The sequence below is a fragment of the Euprymna scolopes genome, chromosome 21 (genome assembly GCF_053919585.1).
Source record: "Euprymna scolopes isolate OS-2025 chromosome 21, ASM5391958v1, whole genome shotgun sequence".
In the NCBI taxonomy this organism is placed as follows: domain Eukaryota; kingdom Metazoa; phylum Mollusca; class Cephalopoda; order Sepiida; family Sepiolidae; genus Euprymna; species Euprymna scolopes.
In genome coordinates, this window is record NC_136502.1 from 23,945,341 (window position 1) to 23,968,367 (window position 23,027).

The window sequence follows — 23,027 nt, forward strand, 5'->3', positions numbered from 1 at the left end:
CACGTCCACTACCGTCCTTGGCTACGTCACGTTGTTATGGCAACACGATAAATACACAGTAAATTTGATTTTCTTCATTTCTACGCAAATATTACGCAAATATAAATCATATAGAATATCTGTATGAATATAATTACACGTAATAGTTAAATAAAGATGATCATCGTTAGAACCAAAAAAAAAAAAACTAATAGGGAATTTGTAAAAAGTTGTATTTTCTTTTTCAATAAATAGAAAAAGGGGTGTTGATAAGACTATCTATACTTATACAGTTTAGTGACGACATTAAAAAATGGAAATATTGAAAAAAAATTTTATTGTACGTAACTGTTATAGACTGAAGTTCTCCGAAAAAAATTTCCACTTCATTTGATCAGGTAGTTTTGTTCTTACAGCGAAAAACAATTATTTATCACGACGACGTCAACGTGGCCATTTTGGAAATGTACCTAGCAGAATACCTCCATTTTATGCCAAATTTCGCAATCTAGCCTTTTTTTTCTCGCCATATTGAGATGCGCAGTGCGCAAAACATATCTGCAATTTTTTTACGTTTCTTTTTTTTTTAAATCTGCAATTTTTTTGCGTTTTTTTTTTTTTTTAAATAAGAATACTATTGAATATGCAAAGAAATTGAAGAATGCAAAGAATTGAAGAATTTTTATACGAGATTATTTTCAAAACATGCTCAGTTGGACACGCATGGATAACTTCGAAACTTCTTTTATTTACTTCTGTTACGAATTAAAAAAAAAAAAAAAAAACACCCCAAAAATGGCATCTGTCTTCGCAAAAAAAAAAATTAAAAATCTCATTCTGGTGGGGAATAAAGGGCTAGATTGGCCTAAAATGGAGGTATTCTGCTATGTACGGCAGTTACCTGCCCTTGGGGAATTCCTGGGCCTGCAATAACATTTCCAAAATGGCCACGTTGACGTTGCCGTGATAAATCATTGTTTTTCGATGTAAAAAAAAACTACTTGATCAAATGAAGTGAAATTTTTTTTTCGGAGAACTTCAGTCTATAACAGTTACGTACAATAAATTTTTTTTTCAATATTTCCATTTTTTAATGTCGTCACTAAACTGTATAAGTACCAGACTATCAATACACACAAAAAAATATAGATTTATTTTTGGGTAAAGTTCCCCCGGGTTTTCCTTTCACTTCAGTAAATAATGGTCTTTTGTTATATATATGGCGTACTATTATCCTTATATATATGATGTTTATGTTTTATATATATGTATAAGTGATAGTGTCTGTGTGTGTCTGTGCGTCTGTGTTCATTTCCCTACGCTAAAACTCATAATTTTAAGCCTACAGATTCGAAATTTGATATACAGGGTACTGAGATTTGGGAACATCGATGTGATAGGTTTTCGACAGAAATTTGGCGATTAAGTGGTCAATGTTCAACAATTAGACCTTTGAGAACTCTACCAAACTCCTCCTAAAATTTAAGGTCTGAACACGTGATATTTTATATATAGATTCCTTGGACATGGATCTAACTTATTAACTTTACTTGATCCCTAAACAATAAATGTTAATAGGTCATAAAAGGGGTCAAAGTTTAAAAAAATTGACCGTTTTTTTTTTCCTCAGCATACACTTCAAAACACCTGGGCAACGCCGGGCACCGATTGCTAGTATATATATATAAAGCTGAACGTCTGTGTGTGTGTCAGGTCACAAATAGGTTCCTATATGGTTGACTATTATAGTAAACTGACCACATATAATGATAGAAGATGCATCGAGACACAGGAATGGGTATGTTTGATCTGGCATAATGATGATTCACTAAAATTGTGGGGTCTGCGTACGCGCCTGGTCCACAAAGTATGGAAATAAAAAATTTTAAAATTAAAAAAAACGTTTACAAGTGTTTTTGATATAGATGTACATAATAATACTTTGATAAGTATGTTTTAACTTAAATAGGGATGGTATAATAAAATTGTGGGGTCTGCGTTCGCGCCTGGCCTCCATAAAATGGAAATAGGCACAAACTTTAATAAAGACTTTTCATATCTATCTGCGTAAGTATACTTTAATAATTATGTTTCAGTTTGAAGAAATATGGTATAATAAAATTATGGTGTGTTCGTTCGCGCCTGACCTCCATAGAATGGAAATATGTCACAAAGTTTAACAAGGTTTTTTAATATAGATCCACAGAATATTGTGATAAGTGTTTCAGTGTGAACAGGTATAGTATAATAAATTATGGTGTTTATCTATTTTATTTTTACTTTCATCATATTTTGCTTTGGTTTGGATACCCCCAAATTCGAAGCTATCTCTTTACAACCCTTCCTTTTCATAACCTATCATACTTTCATAAATCAGAGACCATTTTCTGTAGGCTGTTTTTGAACCCAGTCAACGACAGGTAGTTTTGCTATATATATATATATAAGGAATAAATAGTTGTCATTTGGCATGAGGCGTAGCTTTTTGTAAAAGAATAGAGTACAGTGGTTAATGAGAATGTAAAGGTATATAACTTCCATTTACTGTCAGAGCAAATATAAAAGCACAGCGTTAAAATACAAGGCTGTTAATCGTTTGTTGACTTGAAAACACCTGCCATGAATATTAGCCGCACTCGCACCATAATGCAGCATAAAAAATGCACTTAACTTTAACACTTCGCTTAAGTAGTTTAATTTCTGTTGTCTGTACTTCTTTTTCTACAATTATTCGCATGATTTTGCACACGTACTTTCACATCTCCTACAAATAAACACTATACAAACACATTTCATTTATCTTAATACGTATACACATGAACATTAACATCTACACAAATGAATAAGATGGATGAATGAAGAAAGCCGTGTGCGAATATGTAAAGTTACACTTTATTGTGAACCGTTATCCCACACCCTTAACCAAATCAAATCAGATCTAAAGCCGTCCAGCAAAGCTAGGCTAAAAAGGTGACGGCATCAGTTCTTGTAGAAAATGCATTTTCATATTTATAAAATAAATATATACCTTACATCAAAAATGGAGGGAAAAAATAAATATGCTGCATCAGTGTTTGCGCTTACATTCATATAAAATAACGTCTCAATCGGTAAAGTTAAAAAAGAAGGTAACCTCATAAAATAGAAAGTTAAAAAAGAGAGAGAGAAAGCATATCATGAAAAAAGAAAAAAAGGGAAAAAGTTAAAAGTGTAGGATTTCTTTTCAAACTCATTTCATACAACGATTGCTATTTACTTTCTTCCTTCCCCTAAACACTTGATATGGCTTCGTTCAACACGATTTTTACTGATGTTAACACACACACACACACACACACACACACACACACATATATATATATATAATAGCAGGGAGATACGACGTTGCCTGAGATTAAATGAGGATCAACGAATATCACACACTTCCAACACTGTTATTGTCATCAAAATTTGTGAAATCACACATTTTTCAATCAAACTGATTGATTACCCGCTCCAATTAGGGATTCACCGTGGTACACCGGGGGGGGGGGGTCACATGCCTCCCCACAATGACATCCACAATACATTGTAGTCTACATTGCACTGTAGAGAATCTATTGCTGATTTTATAAAATTATTTTAATATGATATCTCACTGCTGATGCTATTCTCTATCTATATAAGAGCCAGGTACGTCCAAGGATGGAATACTGTTGCCACATCTGGGCAGGAGCTGCTAGAAAGGACTTGGCCTGCCTTGATAGAGTTCAAAATAGACTTCGTAGCCTCGTAGGAGATGTCCTTTTCTCTTCCTTACAACCTTTATCTCACAGAAGAGATGTTGCGAGTTTGTCTCTGATGTATCGTTATTTTGATGGAAAGTGTTCAAATGAGCTTCAATCTATGGTCCCCCTCGCCAAACTTTCACAAGAAACACTCGTCTAGCTGAAAACACTATCAATAATTCGCCCCACTCTTTATCTGTGCCTAAACCTAAACGTAGATTCCATGAACAAAGCTTTTTTCTTAGAACTGCACGCCTGTGGAATTGTCTTCCGTTTTCCTGCTTTCCGGCTGACTACAATATGGTTGTCTTCAAGTCAAAATAAGTTCTTGATGAGCCGTTCCATATAAGTTATCAACTTTACCAAATTTTCATTACTAATGATTACTATAATGTCCAATTTCTACTGTACACTCTTTAACCCTTATCCTTGAGTGGCCTCTTGGCCTTGATAATGAGTTGATGCCTATGTAAAAAAAAAAAAAATATGATGGCTTGAATTATAGTTTAAAATGCAAACAGAAACATTTTGAACGCGTCTTTGTCTTACTCAGAAACTTATTGCTGATTTTATACACCAGTCCTTCTGCTTATGAGTTAATAAAACTTTGCAAATTGTGATGTTAGGCTGTATAAGGGTGTTAACTTTGGTTAAAATTGGACTGTCCTTTCTTTAATCGGATTTTTTTTGAATATCGATTTTTGATACTTATTGGAGACATATCGATACTATCTAAGAAAATTCCCCGACATAAAGTAAATATGAATGAAATTTTTTAAAATAGCTCAGCCGTTTCCGTGTCCACAGGGAACTCACAAATACATACACACATACACACACACATAAACACACACTCAAAGTGATTGTTATATATATACACTAGCAAAGAGATCCGACGTTATCTGGGATTGAATGAGGATCAACAAATATTTCATATATCTGGGAGTGTGGTTAGATAGGTTTTGTATTGGAATGCCTCTGATAAGTATCAAAAATCGATAATAAAAAATCTAATTAAAGAAGGAACAATTCAATTTTAACCAAACATCCTTATACAGTGTAATCACAAATGCATTTGAGAATTTTTATCATCGAAATAATAATTTTCCCTTTGACCAATTTGGTGCCCACTTAAATGGGAAGCGGCATATATATTATTATTTAATTTTTTTTTTAATATAATTATCCACGTGATACGTGAAACACGTCTCAGTGGATATATATATATATATATATATATATATATATATATATATATATATATATATATATATATATGTAAAAGAGATTTAGAAGGCTGTCACAATGCGAGGAATGAATTATAGTCGCTGTTGGTAAGAGGAGACGAGAACAAGTGGCGATTTACAAATCAATAAGTACATATATATATGTTTTATTATTATTATTTTTTTTAATATATATATTTATTCAGTTGTATGGTAAAATGTCTTACTTGTTTTCATGCGACGTGTTCCATAATAATAAAAAAAATAAATAAATATAAAAATCTACTACCACTAACGAATATAAACAAATTAACAACTCCCAAAGAAAGTCACCCCTATTCCCCTTCCCTCTCCCTCGCATATCTTCCCACCCCCAGCAACACTAACCTAAACACCCAGCTACCAACCCACCCCCCTCCGCTTCCACAGCCTGCCCCTATAGTAGCCGACCGGACACAGCCCAGCAGCGGCTTAAGTGACCCAGAAAAGCAGAGATAGCCACACATCAGCAGAAAAAAAAATAAATAAAAAAATAATAGTAATAGTGATAAAGACAACATAACAGAGAACAAGAAAAAAGCTCACGCTAAAACAAGTTAAAACCAAACAAACAAAAAAAAATAAAATAAAAATAAAGACAAATAAAAATAGCAAATTTATAAACATGTTAATCACCTAATCATACCATACATACATCCCCTACTCACATTTGGCCCGAGGCCTCACATAGCTACACAACTTCCGGCCCTTCATCCAGCATGCTTTGAATCGACCTGTTACGCACACCATTTGAAAAGGGAAAATTTTTCCGAAATTATTATGGAACACGTCGCATGAAAACAAGTAAGACATTTTACCATACAACTGAATAAATATATATATTAAAATAATAATAATAATAATAAAACATATATATATGTATGTACTTATTGATTTGTAAATCGCCACTTGTTCTCGTCTCCTCTTACCAACAGCGACTATAATTCATTCCTCGCATTGTGACAGCCTTCTAAATCTCTTTTACATACCTATCCCACACAATGCTTCAAGCAAACTACATATCAATCCTATATATATATATATATATATATATATATATATATATATATATATATATATATATATATATATATATATATATATATATATATATATATATAAATCAAGATGTAAAAATTTAAAATTTACAAACCAAACGCTCCAGCACATTCATACCTTTGCTATAATAATTATTTATTATTTGCTAAAATCTTCCCTCTGATGAAAAGAATTACTTTAAACTCCGCGGATTAAGGAATTGTTAATATTTCTTTTTGGAGTATCCTGGCGAACAATAACTTTTCATAAATTATAATTTATAATCTTTAACTGTGTTCTTTTATATATATATATATATATATATATATATATATATATATATATATATATATATATATATATATTTATATTTGTAGTCATCGACATACAGTCCTGTTTCGTTGTATTACCACTCATCAGACTAGAACCTCTCCAAGCCGAGGATTGAATCTAGAACTATCGCGTTGACAGTCAGCAGTTCTACTGATCGACACATGGAAGCGGTGCCCGCAAATAACCTATCTGTTTTAAACAAACATCCGTCCACCACTTTTATTGTGGTGAAACCGCTTATTTATAAACAAATAGCGATATATATATATATATATATATATATATATATATATATATATATATATATATATATATATATATATTATACTTCAAATAAATACACAGGGGTCTTTATTAAAGATAAGCGGATAAGAGGTTCCTTTTGCAGGCTGTGCCGCACTTTAATAGTCTACCCATATATGGGTGAGGTAATGGGAGTAGGGTTCGTGCCATTCTTGTGTATCATTTCTTTTTCTTTTGTGCCATGCAATTTCTTGCTTTTGATAACAAAGATCAGGTTTTCAATGGCTGTTCGTATTTTCTCATGAATTATATATCATTTGAGAAACTTCATGAACCCGGTCTTGCATTATTGAAAAAAAAAAATAAAAACAGGCGTTAACTGTAGATGCATTTGTTTATTATTAGCTGTATCGGTCCGACGTTGCGAAGGAGTCTTTTTTATTTTTTTATTTTTTGTTGCATTTTTCCGTCATTCATATTATCGCAATTAATTATACTAATTAAGTTATATTATACTTAAAAAAAGGGTTGATTTAAAAAGTTCCCTTTGAACATGAATTGTAACAGACAGATGATATTTTATTTGACAATTTTATAATCTGGGTGATCTTTTATATATGTCATAAAAAATCGGTTTTGTAATACAATCAATAGGATGTGTGCTGATATTTAAACAACATAAATATGTTGTTGTATATATATATATATATATATATATATATATATATATATATATATATATATATATATATATATATATATATATATATATATATTGAGTAAAAAGATTAATGATTGTAAATTATGAATCAGTTTCAAAAGGAAAAACAAACAAAATCAACTTGAATGTACGATCGTTTCGGAAACGATATTCATTGTATTCAAATTCACAATAATTGACAAAGGAACATAATCTCCTCATCAGCAAAAATGGGGGAGGGGTTAAGACACCAAAATAAAACTAGCATTTGTGTTGTAAGCAAGGCGGATATTCCCTATTGCGCTCCATTAGAAAATTTGTTTTAAGTTCAATCAGTATATCTTTGGGCATGCTGCTGTATCTTGTCTCCAAATGCTTGAATTAATTAGAGTTATTCGCATTCTTCACGACGTTTCGGTTGCTATAACCTACAACCTTCTACATATTATCTTGTCGAACTCGGAAATCTGCACTGAATTTCAAATGGAACCTTTTATTTAATCCACGGAGGTAGAATGCTTTCATTTCGTCAGCCATGACTAAGTAGAACGAGAGTATGTCAAGAGTTCTGTTCGAAATTCTGTGTAGATTCCTACATTCGACAGAAAGATTTCTACATTCGACAGAAAGATTCCTACATTCGACAGAAAGATTCCTACATTCGACAGAAAGATTCCTACATTCGATAGAAAGATTCCTACATTCGACAGAAAGATTCCTACATTCGACAGAAAGATTCCTACATTCGACAGAAAGATTCCTACATTCGACAGAAAGATTCCTACATTCGACAGAAAGATTCCTACATTCGACAGAAAGATTTCTACATTCGACAGAAAGATTTCTATATTCGACAGAAAGATTCCTACATTCGACAGAAAAATTCCTACATTCGACAGAAAGATTCCTACATTCGACAGAAAGATTCCTACATTCGACAGAAAGATTCCTACATTCGATAGAAAGATTTCTACATTCGACAAAGAATTCCTACAGGCGACAAAAAGATTCCTACATTCGACAAAAAGATTCCTACATTCGACAAGATACATCTGGAGCAGGTCGGAGATTATATCGACCGAAACCTTGTGACAGAAACCTTAGACAGTAGTCTAACGAATACAAATGATCCAAATGATCAACCCTTATCTCAAAAAGTTCAGAAACGTAGTTATTAGAGGTTCTAATTAATACTAGGTTTACTTTTAATTTAGATGTGTCATACGAAAATTGTACTTTCTTTTAGTTTCTTAAATTATTGCACATGAATATCAGTGTCAAGGAAAGGGTTTGAGATGGATACAAAATCAACGTTACTTGCTATATTGTCCATTTTGAATTTGATTGAATTAATTGCTAGATTCAAGAAATATTTTGTAACGAGAGTTAAAAATCGTGCAAAATTTTTATCATATACACACGTTACGGTAAAATCATTGAAAATAATTGTTGGTTTAGTTAAAAAAAATTAATCTCAGCTAATTTCTCCTTTAGTCATAACTTACTAAAATTCCTGTTCCACTTTTTTTCTAGAAATCAGTTAATTTTTATTTCTTTTGCATGAGCAGGTGTGAGCAAAGATGCTTCTGGAATGTGCCACTCAAAATCGTGCAATGCGCCACTACAGTTGCATGTGGCATAGGTTGGCCATTCCTGGTATACATCGTCGAACAATTCATATCACACACTCTGTTTTCATATATATTTGTTATTTGATGTTTTATTATGCGATATACTTTTTATAACGTACACATTCTTTTTAAGAAATGAACTGTAGGCATTTGAGATTTAGAGGTTTCTAATCGATAAACTCGAAAAAGATTTCCTATACACCAGGGACGGCCAAGCTATGGCGGATGCGTCAACAATGGTACATCGCCTGATTACAAGTCACAGACTGAACACTACAGATAATAAAGAAAAAAAAACATGCTTACTCAACAGATAAAATAAAATAAATAACAAATTTGTTGGAATTTAAGTAAATTATGTATAAAAGAGAATTTGACTTATATTAATTCTAATCTGAAAACGGAATTATTTGCATTATGTGTATCTATTAGAAGGTATCACCAAAATGTTTTGTTTTTTAATCCTTTTAATACAAAGTAAGGTTAAAACATGTAAAATAAAAAAATATCACTAATGTAAGTTGTATTTTGTCTTGATATAAAATACATAAAATATAATAATGCTACTTGTATTTGATAAATATTGAATTATTATTAAATTATTATTAAATTATTATTATCCATAAAAAATAAATATTTCTTGATTTTAGCAATTAATTATCACCGTAAATACAAAATGTCAGCAAAGTTTATTCTGCAAATATTCATTTTTAGACAAATGAAAAAATCAAACAACTTTTTTTTGCTGATCACAAACTTACTGACATAAAATCGTTAATCATAATAAATGGGAAGTGGTGGTGGTGGTGGTGGCCAAGAAGGAAGCCATCGAGAAAATATTATGCAGCCACAAGGAATCCAGTTCATTACGTGAGGGACCACAAGAAGGTTGCCCACCTTTTGTAATCACTTTCATATAGGATTTTGACAACCGGCACGCTGCCCCTCTCATAAGTAGCCGATGTCTTTCTACAAAGACTTCTAACTAGAAAAATATCGGAGAAACCAATGCCAGCTATATATCTTTGGATTCATATGATGTGATGATGACCGACATAAATTATCTTGAAGGAAATAGTGTTGAGAAATTAGAAACAATTTATTTTGCATTAAAAGATGTAATATTTAAAAGAATTTTAAAACAATTTACTTTTACTGCACGTTGAATAGTCTGCAATATCCAATAGATTACATAACCGAAACGGAAGTAAATAAATGCTAGACAGGTTAGGGTTAGGGTTAGGGTTAGGGTTAGGGTTCTACATTTAGCAAATAAATCACAAATAAGTAAAGCGAAATTTCCCACTAGATAATTTATGCCGTTTTTGGCCTTCGGGCCAAGATCAAATTGTAGTATCTGTTCTTCTGATACTACACTTCAATTTCTTGTTCTCTGTCAGTGGAGGAGAAATCTTTCACGACTGAGACAATTTTTTATTTTTGTTCCTTTCATCACGTTAAAAAAAAAACGACCCTGGCGTCTAACTCTGTCCCGTGGGGGAAGCATTGTAAATAGGAGATAATTTATGTAAGTAACAGTAATACAAGTATTGCTATCTTCTGTCGTAAACATATTTCTTTACTTTATTAATTTTATTTCTTTTTCTCTCCCCCCCCCCCTAACCTGTTTTATATTTTAAAAAAGAAAGGTTATTATTTGAGCATCAATTTTTGAGAAAGCATTTCGTTTGCTATTTACAGTCTGTGTTTTCAATGTATTGAAACGGAAGATGTTGACAAGGAAGCCATCGAGAACATATTGTGCAGCCACAAGGAATCCGTTTGTCTCTAAACCTCTCGCTTGTTTTTCACCAAATAATCTCAGATTGGAATTTAACTCACATCAGACGACTCGATTCCGGCTTCTTCTTGTTTTTGTTCTTTGGAATTGGTGGCATAAAGAACGGTTTAGATGAAGATCAGAGACAGGCGATATAAATTCTTGTTTGGACAGGGAACAAGTTTTAGTTTCGGATGGTACAGACTACTTAACAGAATGATTTGGTTTAAGAGGATGAGAGGAGAGAAAGTAATCGGTTGTTGGGCGGGAATTAGAAGACAAAGCTAAAAAGAAAAAGGAAAGGGGAAGAAATTAAAGTAATGGATTGATGTAAGTAATACAAAGAACTGGAGGAAGACTACAAAGGACAGATGGAGTACGCGTATAGTAGGGGGAAAAAAGAGGAAAGACTATTAAGAAAGAAAAATAAAAACGAAAAGATGTCTATTTACAACATCCCCACGAGGGCTAAATGTGACATATGATCCATTGAATGTGTATGTGTGCGTGTGTGGGGGGGGGCAGCACTCTGAACTGGTACAAAAATAAAAATTGCCTCAATCTGCAATAGCAATTTGAAAACAAGGTTTCCTGGAATCCTGATTCTGTAAACGGTCGCTAAAGGATCTGCAAAATTAAGTGACATAAGAGCTAGTACACTTTCGAATTTTCATTTCATTTAATTTAACTTTTATTTATTTAATTTTCTTTTATTTCATGTTTGTGACTTTACTAAACATGCGCAATGCATTATTTGTTTGCATTTGTATTATAAGTATGTTTTTACTTACTTGTGTTCATTTTTGTTTATTTATCTTTACGTCTCTTTTTTATATTTATCTCTATTATATGAAAGGAATTTTGTGTGTGTGTGTGAGTGTGTGTGTGTGAGAGAGAGAGAGGGAGAGAGAGAGAGAGTGAGTGGTTTAGAGAGCAGAGATTCTGGAACACTTCCCACTATTTTTCCCGGTAAATTTTACATAAGAATACATTTTTAGATTTCTATAGGGAACACACAAACATCACATGCACATGCATTGGGTTTTATATATTTGAATACCTACTGGAGAGAACTTGAATGCCTACTAGACACTATCCTCGAGTGTCTAAGGTCTCTCTGTACAGGAGTTTGTCAGAACAACTTGGCATATTTTTACCTACAAGTAAACCCTGACTAATTATTCAAAATCATATAATACTGCTCAAATAAGACCTCGATATGGCTGACACTGTTTTTTACGAGGAATGGTGCACCTTCTCCAAGTAGCAGCACAAAGCTAGATACTCCAATAGACTAGATGAATTCTTGTCCTGGAATCCAGTAAGACTAAGAGACCACAAGGAAGAAATACTATAACCTATTTAAATAGTCGATTGGGGAGAGGAAAATTATGTTCTTAACTTCTTTCCTAACTCAATGTTTAAAATGTAAAGGAGAACTTGAATGAAATAATTGAATAACTGTGTATCTCATATAGAGTTCAACTGTTAGCCCCAGAAAAGGCCTCTTGATTTCTGAGAACTTCCACTGAAATAAAATGAAACAAAATAAAAAATGATATCCCTAAAAGAATTGAGTAAGAGGTATTAATGTTTCTTTAAAGTACTCTGACCCCATCCAGGATGTAAAGATAAAAACCACATGAGAAGAAAAGTAAAGACGGATGAGGAAAAAAAAAACAGGATTTAATTCTGAGTGAAAGTTTGAACAACCAATTCCAAAAAAGAAAAGAAATGTTAGAAAAAAAAGATAAAAAGAATGAAAAAGGAATGGAAGAAAATGGAATGAAAAAGATAAAATGACAAAAAGAAAAAAAAAGAAAAGAAAGGAAAGAAATAATACCAAGCCAAAAGGAAAAACGAAAGACGAACACTCAACTGAAGGATAGTGATAAATATAAAGAGATACAACTTAAACACCTCAGACATGTCTATAATCTTGAGACATAATCTATAATCTTGAGACATTCCTGAACGCTTTAGTGAGTACAAGAAGTTGAACACCTAAATGCTTCAATGTAGTAGAAAAAAAAACATACTGTGCGCAACGTGAGCTTTCATGAGGTGTATTAAGCAATAATCTATTTACGTATAAAGTTTTTTTTCTCGTTCTGATATTGATATTAAAAGCTTACTTTTCCTATTTAAAAATTATTAAAACAAACTGCTTAATACACTCAATCATGGATATGCAAGCGACTACATGCCAGGTCATGGTAGTTTTTTTAGCACCTGCTATCAAAGAAGATGAAAAAAATGGTTTTGATTTTGTTTCACTGATAAATAAGCACCTCTTTATCTTGATGTTATTTAATAATTTTTAATTTTAATAATAATGCAACATAATTACGTTAACACACCGGTTTTCATCAGATCACCGAAGTTAAACAATGTTGAGCTTGGCTAGTACCAGATGGGTGACCATTTGTGAATTGTAGGCGCTGTATGTGCTCTCTGCTTATCTCGGCAATGTTTCCAGTCGTCTTGAACCTCCACTTGCAACTGATATTTAACAATGCCAACTCAGGAGAAGTGTAGTTGAAGATTACGCAACTCTTGCGACAAAAATTTCACTCACAGGCACACTTAACCTGGGTATCCATAGTCTGTCAAGACTGAAGGAAGCTATCATTTAATGATCTATTATATATATAAAAGTGAACGTGTGTGTGTGTGTGTGTGTGTGTGTGTGTGTGTGTGTGTGTACATTTTCCTACGCAATAACTCTGTCAATTTTCAGTCTACAGACTCGAAATTTGATATACAGGGTACCGAGATTTGGGAAAATCTTTGTAATCCGTTTTTCGGCCAGAAATTTGGCTGTTAAGGGGTCAAAGTTCAACGATTTGACATTTGAGAACTTTACCAAACTCCTCTGCCAATTTTGGTTTTAAACACTTGAAATCTTAGGTTCCTTGGACATGGATCTAACTTAATAACTTAATTTGAGCCCAAAATAATAAATGTTAAGGAGTCATAATAGGGGTCAACCGTTAAAAAATTGACCGCTTTTTTTTTTTTTTTTTTGTTAAATATACACATCCAAACACTCAGGCAATACCGGGTTGAAATGCTAGTTTGTAATATTCTCAATCAACAGTCTCTGCTAAGTACTATTGCCCCATAGATAAGTGTGTACGTGACATCATTTTTTTCAATTCAAGAACAAAAAAAAAAAAAATTAAAATAAAAACACACACAAAAAAAGTAAAAAAGAAGAAACTAAAAATAAGATGAGAAAGATGGACGTCAACATTACATTTTAAAGAATTTTAAAGATAAATGAAGCTGAAAAAGTTCAAAGCTGGAATATTAAAGATGCCTGATATAAATATGAACAGCAGTGCCGGTGATCGTAGCTTTAGCACCTGCTCTCAAAGAAGATAAAAAATGGTTTTAATTTTGTTTCACCGATAAACACGTGAATCTTTTAGAGGATTACCACCCCTGGGATGACAAGTTTTTATTTATTTCTTAGTCTCGATTATATATATCTACTAGCATTTCAGCCCGGCGTTGCCCGGGTGTTTGGATGTGTATGTTGAGCAAAAAAAAAAAAAAAAAAGTGGTAGTAGGAAGGCATGCTCGAACCCGTACCGCAAAGGAGGAAAAGAACGGAGTAAAACCTAACGTTTATGCTGTTACAACCACCACCAAACAAAACCGGGAGCGACATTTTTTAAAATTAAGGCTAGACAATCATTAGGAGAGGATAACTTTCAAAAATATTGGCGAAAAAAGTGACCGCCCCCTATAGAAAAGTGCCTAGTTTAAGGGGAAGATATTAATGTTTTTAGCCAATTTTTCGATATTTGTCGTATGAAAGGTCGAACTTTAAAACGATACTAATGTTGGTAAAATTCGTTGCTTCTATTGAAAGTGTTGGGCAGATATGCAAACATACATACATACATTTATAACATTGGTAACATTTACATTTATAACATTGGTAACAAAAGATTTTCGATCCAAACTGATGAAAAATCTTGCCCTATGCCTATGAAAATTTACATAAAGGGTATTCACGCTTTATGTAAATTTTCAAATATTTAGACCAGAAATTGTCTGAGTAATTTGGAAGAGACCGCAGAGGTTAATTTTTTTAAAACTTTGACCCCTATTATGACCCCTTAAAATTTATTGTTTTGGGCTCAAATCAAGTTATTAAGTTAGATCCATGTCCAATGAACCTATATCTAAAATTTCAAGTGCGTAGATCCAAAATTGTCAGAGGAATTTGGTAGAGTTTTCAAAGGTCAAATTGTTGAACTTTGGCCCCTTAATCGCCAAATTTCTGGCCAAAAACCGATCACATCGATTTTTCCAAATCTCAGTACCCTGCATATCAAATTTCGAGTCTGTAGACTAAAAACTGATAAAGTTATTGCGTAGGAAAATGTACACAGACAGACATACAGACAGACACACACACACACAGAGACACGTTCACTTTTATATATATATATATATATATATATATATATATATATATATATATATATATATATATATATATATATACATCATAATTTAGGTATTTAAATTTTATGATTTGAAAAGGTTAATTTTCAAATATAGAATTTTATTGTTTGCAAACAAAGAATACAGTTTAATGCATATATTTTCCTTAACCCATGAGTTTTTGATGAAAAATATTTGCAAATGTTATTAATGGTTTGCACCTTATTTTCTAAAGGCAATAAACATAGAAAATTAAAAGTTTTTAAAGTTTTTAAATCATTTTAGCTACATAGAATAAGGGAAATTAGATATTGAGACAGAAAAAAATCCACTGAACTTCAAATTCAAAATACATGCTAAATCTTGAAATGAAAGTTCTTGGTAGTAGCGGGTAAAAAGATCCAACGCGTATTATATATATATATATATATATATATATATATATATATATATATATATATATATATATATATATATATATATATATATATATATATATATATATATATATATATATATATATATATATATAGCGATTTTATGAAAATCACTCCAAACACTGCATGGAGCCACTTGATGTAAGGAGCTTAAAAAAAATATAGTACTTCCAGGTCAAAACTTGTCAACGATAAGTGTTAGATGAAATAGATTCTGTCCCCATTTCATATAACCTTTGTTTCTGTGTAATTAAATATTAGAATTATATATATATATATATATATATATATATATATATATATATATATACTGAATAACCTCTACCTTTCCTCTTGTTCTTTTCTGCCCATGTGTTTTTCACCCCGTCCCCCTTTTTTTCTCTCTCTCACCCCACATACAATTTTTTCATCCCTTCCTCCCTTCCTGCTTTCGCTTTCTCCATTGTTATTTCTCTTTCTCCCACCCCTGATTTATTCTCCCTTCACCTCTTTCTTCTTTTCCTGCTTTTTTTAATACGTACATTCTCACCCAGTCGATAAAACTAATTAGCCTTTCTTATTTGACAAAACCTTTTCAGGTTGAAATAAATTTATAATGAAATCTGACTGTTTGTGTTGTGTTTTTCTTTTAGCTTTTATGTTTGCTCTGCTACACATTGAGTTCTCCCATTTAAGATTTCCTATAAAAATTACTCTATCCTTTACAAACTAATAAATATATACACATATCAGTGTGGAAAATATTAAAAATTGACATAATAATTATATGATTGTTTCTGCGCTACGAAACAGGTGCTAGCAAAAAGTGGACACTTTGCCATGTGGAAGCAGGTAAATGGTCAGATGTTTTGTCATATATATATATATATATATATATATATATATAACTACTTCATTTACTCACATAAAATTAATATACGAAAGTATGAATTTATGCGTAAACTTTAAGTATTTACTTCAAAAGTGCTCAATACGTAGGTAGAGCTAGTTAGTAAGTTATAAAATATATATGGCGATTAAGCTACAATGAATATTCCACGTTTCATCCACAAGCCTGAAGAGTCCTAGAGTGGATGAAACGCGGAATATTCAGTGTAGCTTAATCGCCATATATATTTTATAACTTACTATATATATAGAGAGAAAGATATATAAGACACTTTCTCTCTCTCTCTCTCTCTCTCTCTCTCTCTCTCTCTCTCTCTCTCTCTCTCTCTCTCTGTGCGTGTGTGTGTGTGTGTGTGTGTGTGTGTGTGTGTGTGTGTGGATAGATAAACTGAGTTAGGTATAGTTTTGTTCAGAAAATTATACAATCAATTCATTGTGTAACACCATATCTTATAATAGGGCTCAATATAAGCAGGGCTATATATTTTAGTAAAATTATATTATAAAATTTGGTTATCATCAGACTAGTTTATAAAATAAATGAGGAAAAATAGAGAAAAGTTCTTTAAAATTAAATGTTCTAAGATTTACAGAAGAAGGACACGTGTGTCTATGCGTCAAATCGATCGAAAACACCCTATATATCTGTGTATATCTGTGTATATTGTGACACCTCTGAAGAAGAAAAACATAACATAACTGTGTAAAACAGTCCTGGTAAACAACAAATAATTAATTAATAATAAATCAACAAATTATTTTAATATACAAATGGGTCATTAGATTCGGATTATAATATGGTTTATTGCTCCTCTTGTGTGTGTGTGTGTGTGTGTGTGTGTGTGTGTGTGTGTGTGTGTGTGTGTGTGTGTGTGTGTGTGTGTGTGTGTGTGTGAATCCTTTTCGTCTGTTAGCTTTTTAATTTTAAATTTCCAGAACCATTTTTTATTTTAAGATGAAATAGAAAGAATGGAATAATAAATAAAGTTATGAAGAGAATAAAAGAAAGAATGAGTAAAAGAATGTGTAAAGATAAAGACTGGGTGTTCAGAAAGAGCGGAGAGGAAGAGAAAGAAATGGCAAGGAAATAAAAAAGCAAATGGGAAAAGAGACATTGACAGAAAGTGAGAGTGAAAGAAAGACATAGAATAGAGATAATTTCGAAACTAAAAGAAAGGAGATAGTCGAAAAAATAAAAAAAATAAAGAGATATTGAACAGTGAATATATATATATATATATATATATATATATATATATATATATATATATATATATATATATATATATTCATTCTGTTTATGTAACCTAGCGACTTCTGTCCTCTTCTGACGAGAAGCGTTAGGTTTCAAAATGCCTAAAGAGCATCGATACACCTCCCACTGTCTGGTCATTACTTGAATGGATAAATTTATATATTCTGTATTGTCAATAATTTTCTCTCTCTCTCTCTCTCTCTCTCTCTCTCTCTCTCTCTATATATATATATATATATATATATATATATATATATATATATATATATATATATATATATATATATATATATATATATATATGTTTGAATGGTGATATGCGTGTGTGTGTGTGTGTGGCGAGAGAGCGAAAGTAGAATGAGAATTAAGAGAGACAGCTAGAGACGGCGATGAAAAAGCTATCTTGAGAGAGAGAGGGAGGGAGGGAGAGAGAGAGCACATGTCAGAAAACTAAGAAGGAGACTAAGGCGAGAATGACTGAAGAAAGACATAAGGAGAAAATAGAGACTTCAAAACTCATTCTCTTTTATTTGTTTTTTTTTTGTTGTTTTTTTTTTTTTAGTTTGTTGTTTTGATTTTGGTCCATTTCGCCCTTTTTTTTTTTTCAGATTTAATCGAAAGACCGGAAAACAGAAAAATAGGGAATGAAAAAAGTGTAAGGGTAGATTGAACAGAGAAAGATTGGGGAGGGAGTGTGTAATGTACTCTTTAGATACTCTGATCCTCATTGGTCAAATCCGAACTCTATACAAACAAGTGCACACGGATATACAAAACGTCTGACGTGACAACAACATCAACAACGACATATTTTCGGGCTCTCTGTTTTTGTCTGCGTCAAAGTTGTCCTTGCAACACTGTTCGATTTCTTTGTCTCCCGAGAAGAGACAGTGAAAAAAAGGACACATAGACAGAGATAAGATAATGCCAACTTGGTCGTCCTTTCTTACTATCTTTTTTTTTTTTTTTTTTTACAACATACATTACTTAATACGTTCTTTTCGACTTTTTTCTTCTTATACAGATGTGCGTGCAGGACGTGACCAATGCACCCAACTGTGAAAACGACGAAAACACGACAACGATGCGTGAAGATTTCTCGTGGATAAACCCAATGTCGTCCCATGCTGAGAGTAGAAAGGGAAGCGACGGAACAGGTACGTTGATAACAAAGATAGAAGAGATACACTCTATTTAATCGTGATTATCTTCTAGTTGGTTAGAAAACGGTTTTTTGTTTGTTTGTTTGTTTCATGTCCAGTTCTCTTTTTATTTTTATGTTTTATCCCTACTTTGCCTGAAAGGAATTCAAGAAAAAAAAAGGATCATCAATATACATTACGTTCCTGATTTTTTAGATGAGGATTGCTTAGTCGTATTATTTGGATTCAGCGGACTACTGTTCTCACCTATCGAGTCATGACTGACGGAACAAGAACATGCTACTACTGTGAAGTAAATAAAGGGTTCAGTTCGAAATTCCGCCCAAATTATCGAGTTCGACAGACACATTCTCGAGTTCGACAAGATACATCTGAAGAAGGTCAGAGGTTACATCCACCGAAACGTTGTGAAAATGACACTCGAAATGAGAACAGTATTCTGACGAATCCAAATAATACGAATAATCGATACACATCTTCGTGATTTAGAAATGGTGCAAAAGATTGCAGAGTTTTTTTTTTTTTTTAATTATTTTGATTTTTTTTTATCTACAAGACTGATTACTTCATCTTATTCTGATGAATAATATTTTTATGAATATATATATATATACATATATATATATATATATATATATATATATATATATATATATATATATATATATAACTACTTCATTTATTCACATAAATTTAATATATGAAAGTATAGATTTATGCGTAAACTTTAAGTATTTACTTCAAAATAAAACCAACACTAGCAGAAATAATAATAATAATAATAATAATAATAATTATAATAATAATAATAATAATAATAATAATAATAATAATAATAATAATAATAATAATAATAACAAACCAACCCCGGACAAGAACAACCATACCATAAAGAAAAATACTAATAACGAACAAGATAAATGCAATTGTAGACACCGCACACTTAGCCCAGTCCAAAATAAATGTCTAACAAAAAGCGTAGTTTATCAAGCAACAATATTTGCGAAAGAAAACCCGAATAACAAGAAATATTACATAGGCATGACTTCCTTAGATTTCAAAACCCGATACTATGACCACAAAAGCACATTCAAAAATAAAAAAACACCGTATAAAAACAACACGAGCGAATAAATACTGGGAACTCAAAGAAAGCAGACATTCGCCGGTAGTCGAATGGAAAATAATGAGACAAGCTACCACATGCAGACATTTAGACGACCCATGTAAATTATGCCTCCATGAAAAAATTTCTATCCTGTACTTTAAAGAACCCCAAAATCTATTAAACTGTAGGCGGGAAATAGCAAACAACTGTGTTCACAAAATAAAACTTACTCTAGGATAGCGATACAAAATAGCCTTAAAACTAACAATAACAATAGAAAACAAACAAATAAATAAATTAAATAAACATGAATATACATAAACGATCACACACATATATGTATATATATATATATATATGTATATATGTATATATATGTGCATTATTGTGTACACATAGGTATATTTATATGTAAAAAAAAAAAAAAAAGAAGGAGAACGGCCACCTAAAACCACTAACCTAGTTCTAAAACAGATCCTTTGTTTGATAAAATGCATGCCCATTGGCTGATAGGAAGGGGCGCGGTGGACACTAGAAAGCTGATTGGTCAACATATATAAAAACAAGAAGCAACGATAGAATTCGCTCATAAGCCTGACGAATCCTATAGTTGGATGAAACGCAGAATATTCAGTGTAGCTTAATTGCCATATATATTTATAAATTACTATATATATATATATATATATATATATATATATATATATATATATATATATATATATATATATATATATAAGCTGAATGCCTGTGTGTGTCTGGTCACGAATAGGCTCCTATATGGTTGACTATTTTAAAAAACTGATTACATATAATGAAAGAAGATGTACCGAGACACAGGAATGGGTATGTTTGATCTGGCAGAACGGTGGTTCATTGAAACTGTGGGGTCTGCGTTCGCGCCTGGTCCACAAAGTATGAAAATAAAATTTTTTTAAAATTAAATAAAAACGTTTACAAGTGTTTTTGATATAGATGTACATAATAATACTTTGATAAGTATGTTTTAACTTAAATATGGATGATATAATAAAATTGTGGGGTCTGCGTTCACGACTGATCTCCATAGAATGGAAATAGGCACAAACTTTAATAAAGACTTTTCATATCTATCTGCGTAAGTATACTTTGATGATTATGTTTCAGTTTGAAGAAATATGGTATAATAAAATTATGGGATGTTCGTTCGCACCTGACCTCCATAGAATGGAAATATGTCACAAAGTTTAACAAGGTTTTTTAATATAGATCCACAGAATATTGTGATAAGTGTTTCAGTGTGAACAGGTATGGTATAATAAATTATGGAGTTTATCTATTTTATTTTTGCTTTCATCACATTTTGCTTTGGTTTGGATACCCCCAAATTCAACCCAAATTTACAACCCTTCCTTTTCATAACCTATCATACTTTCATAAATCAGAGTCCGTTCTCTGTAGGCTGTTTTTAGACCCAATCAACGACGGATACTTTTGCTAGTATATATATATATATATATATATATATATATATATATATGAGCAAACAGTTAATAAAATATGTTAAAAAACATTTTGAAATGAGTTAAAAACATATTTAATTTGAAAAGGAAACTATATATATATATATATATATATATATATATATATATATATATATATATATATATATATATATATATTAGTGTTGAGACGATTGATCAGAATCGGAATCGGGAATTGGGAAAATTGGTACATTTGGGGGTATCGGAATCGTTATCGGAATCTGAAAAATGGTGCCTATTTTTCAATGTCAAAACGATTCTCTTAATTTTCTTATTTTATTTAATTTTGTTTAAAGTAAAATCATCGATTGCTGATAATAATGATAAAATAATAAATATTTATTGATTTTAAAATACTGGTAAAGCTAAAATCGATAGACTATCCTCCACAAGTGTATTTTGACGTTTAGGAAAATATCTGCATATTTAACATGTGTTTTTACGAAAATCGAGGAAAGTAACAATCTTATAGTTAAATAATTAGAGATTTATAAAGGATCGATATTAGAATCAGTAATTGTATTGGAATCGGGAATTTAACATGGAATCGGTATATATATATATATATATATATATATATATATATATATATATATATATATATATATATATATATACTAGCTGTACCCTGCCACGCGTTGCTGTGGCTCAATTTGGTGTAATGGAAAATTCTAATAAAAAGAGAAAATGCATGTTTCTGATATTCTTAGTACAGGAATCCACTCCAAAAAGTAAACAATGAAGGCGAAAATGAAAAAAAATGGTACTCTTGCAGAATTGGATCCTGATCCTCGGGGTTACCGTCAATCAGGCTTGGGCTCGATCAACAATCAGTGGATAAAGTTGAACGTAGCAAAAATGTTGAAACGCTAATTTTTTATTTTTTTTCTGTATACAAAAATGTGAGTTAGTAATTGATATTTGAGTGATAGGGGGGGTTACTATACACAGATTCGAAAAAGTTGTCCAAAAACAAATAAATGAAAGCAAAGGTAAGTAATGTTTCTACCTAATTGAATAATTGTTTAGTGTTTTTATGTAATGTAAAATGTTTAATCGGCTCGAAAAACAGAAATGGTTGCAGACTCTGTTGAATACGTTAAGTTTGGCAAAGTAAGTTGAAAACTAAAAACTATACAATACAGCGTCAAAAACCCACCGAATATATGTTACCATGACATAGAATGACATAATCGGTTGCGTTTTAGTATAGTTTTTTAGTTTATCTCACTTTCTCAAACTTAACGTAATCAACAGTGTCTGCCACCATTTGTATCTTTCAAATACACCGATAAACACTGTTTTTCAAGCCGACTAAACGTTACATTGAATGAAAAGGATTTGTATTACTAAACACAGATACAAAGAAGTCGTCAAAAAATAAATATATAACAAATAAATGTTATCAAAGGCAAGAAAAGTAAATGTTCTACCTAACTGGATAAGATTGTAGTGT

General features: G+C 31.6%; 1 protein-coding gene across 1 annotated transcript in view; it reads left to right on the forward strand.

Moving 5' to 3' along the window:
- The window catches only part of LOC145242055 (protocadherin beta-2-like), a 150,406-nt gene that overhangs the window by 104,298 nt on the left and 23,081 nt on the right, over positions 1-23,027 (forward strand). The window contains exon 3 of the mRNA XM_080104951.1: positions 18,802-18,934. Within this exon, the coding sequence (XP_079961077.1) occupies positions 18,802-18,934 (133 nt within the window). The remainder of the gene's footprint in view (positions 1-18,801; positions 18,935-23,027) is intronic.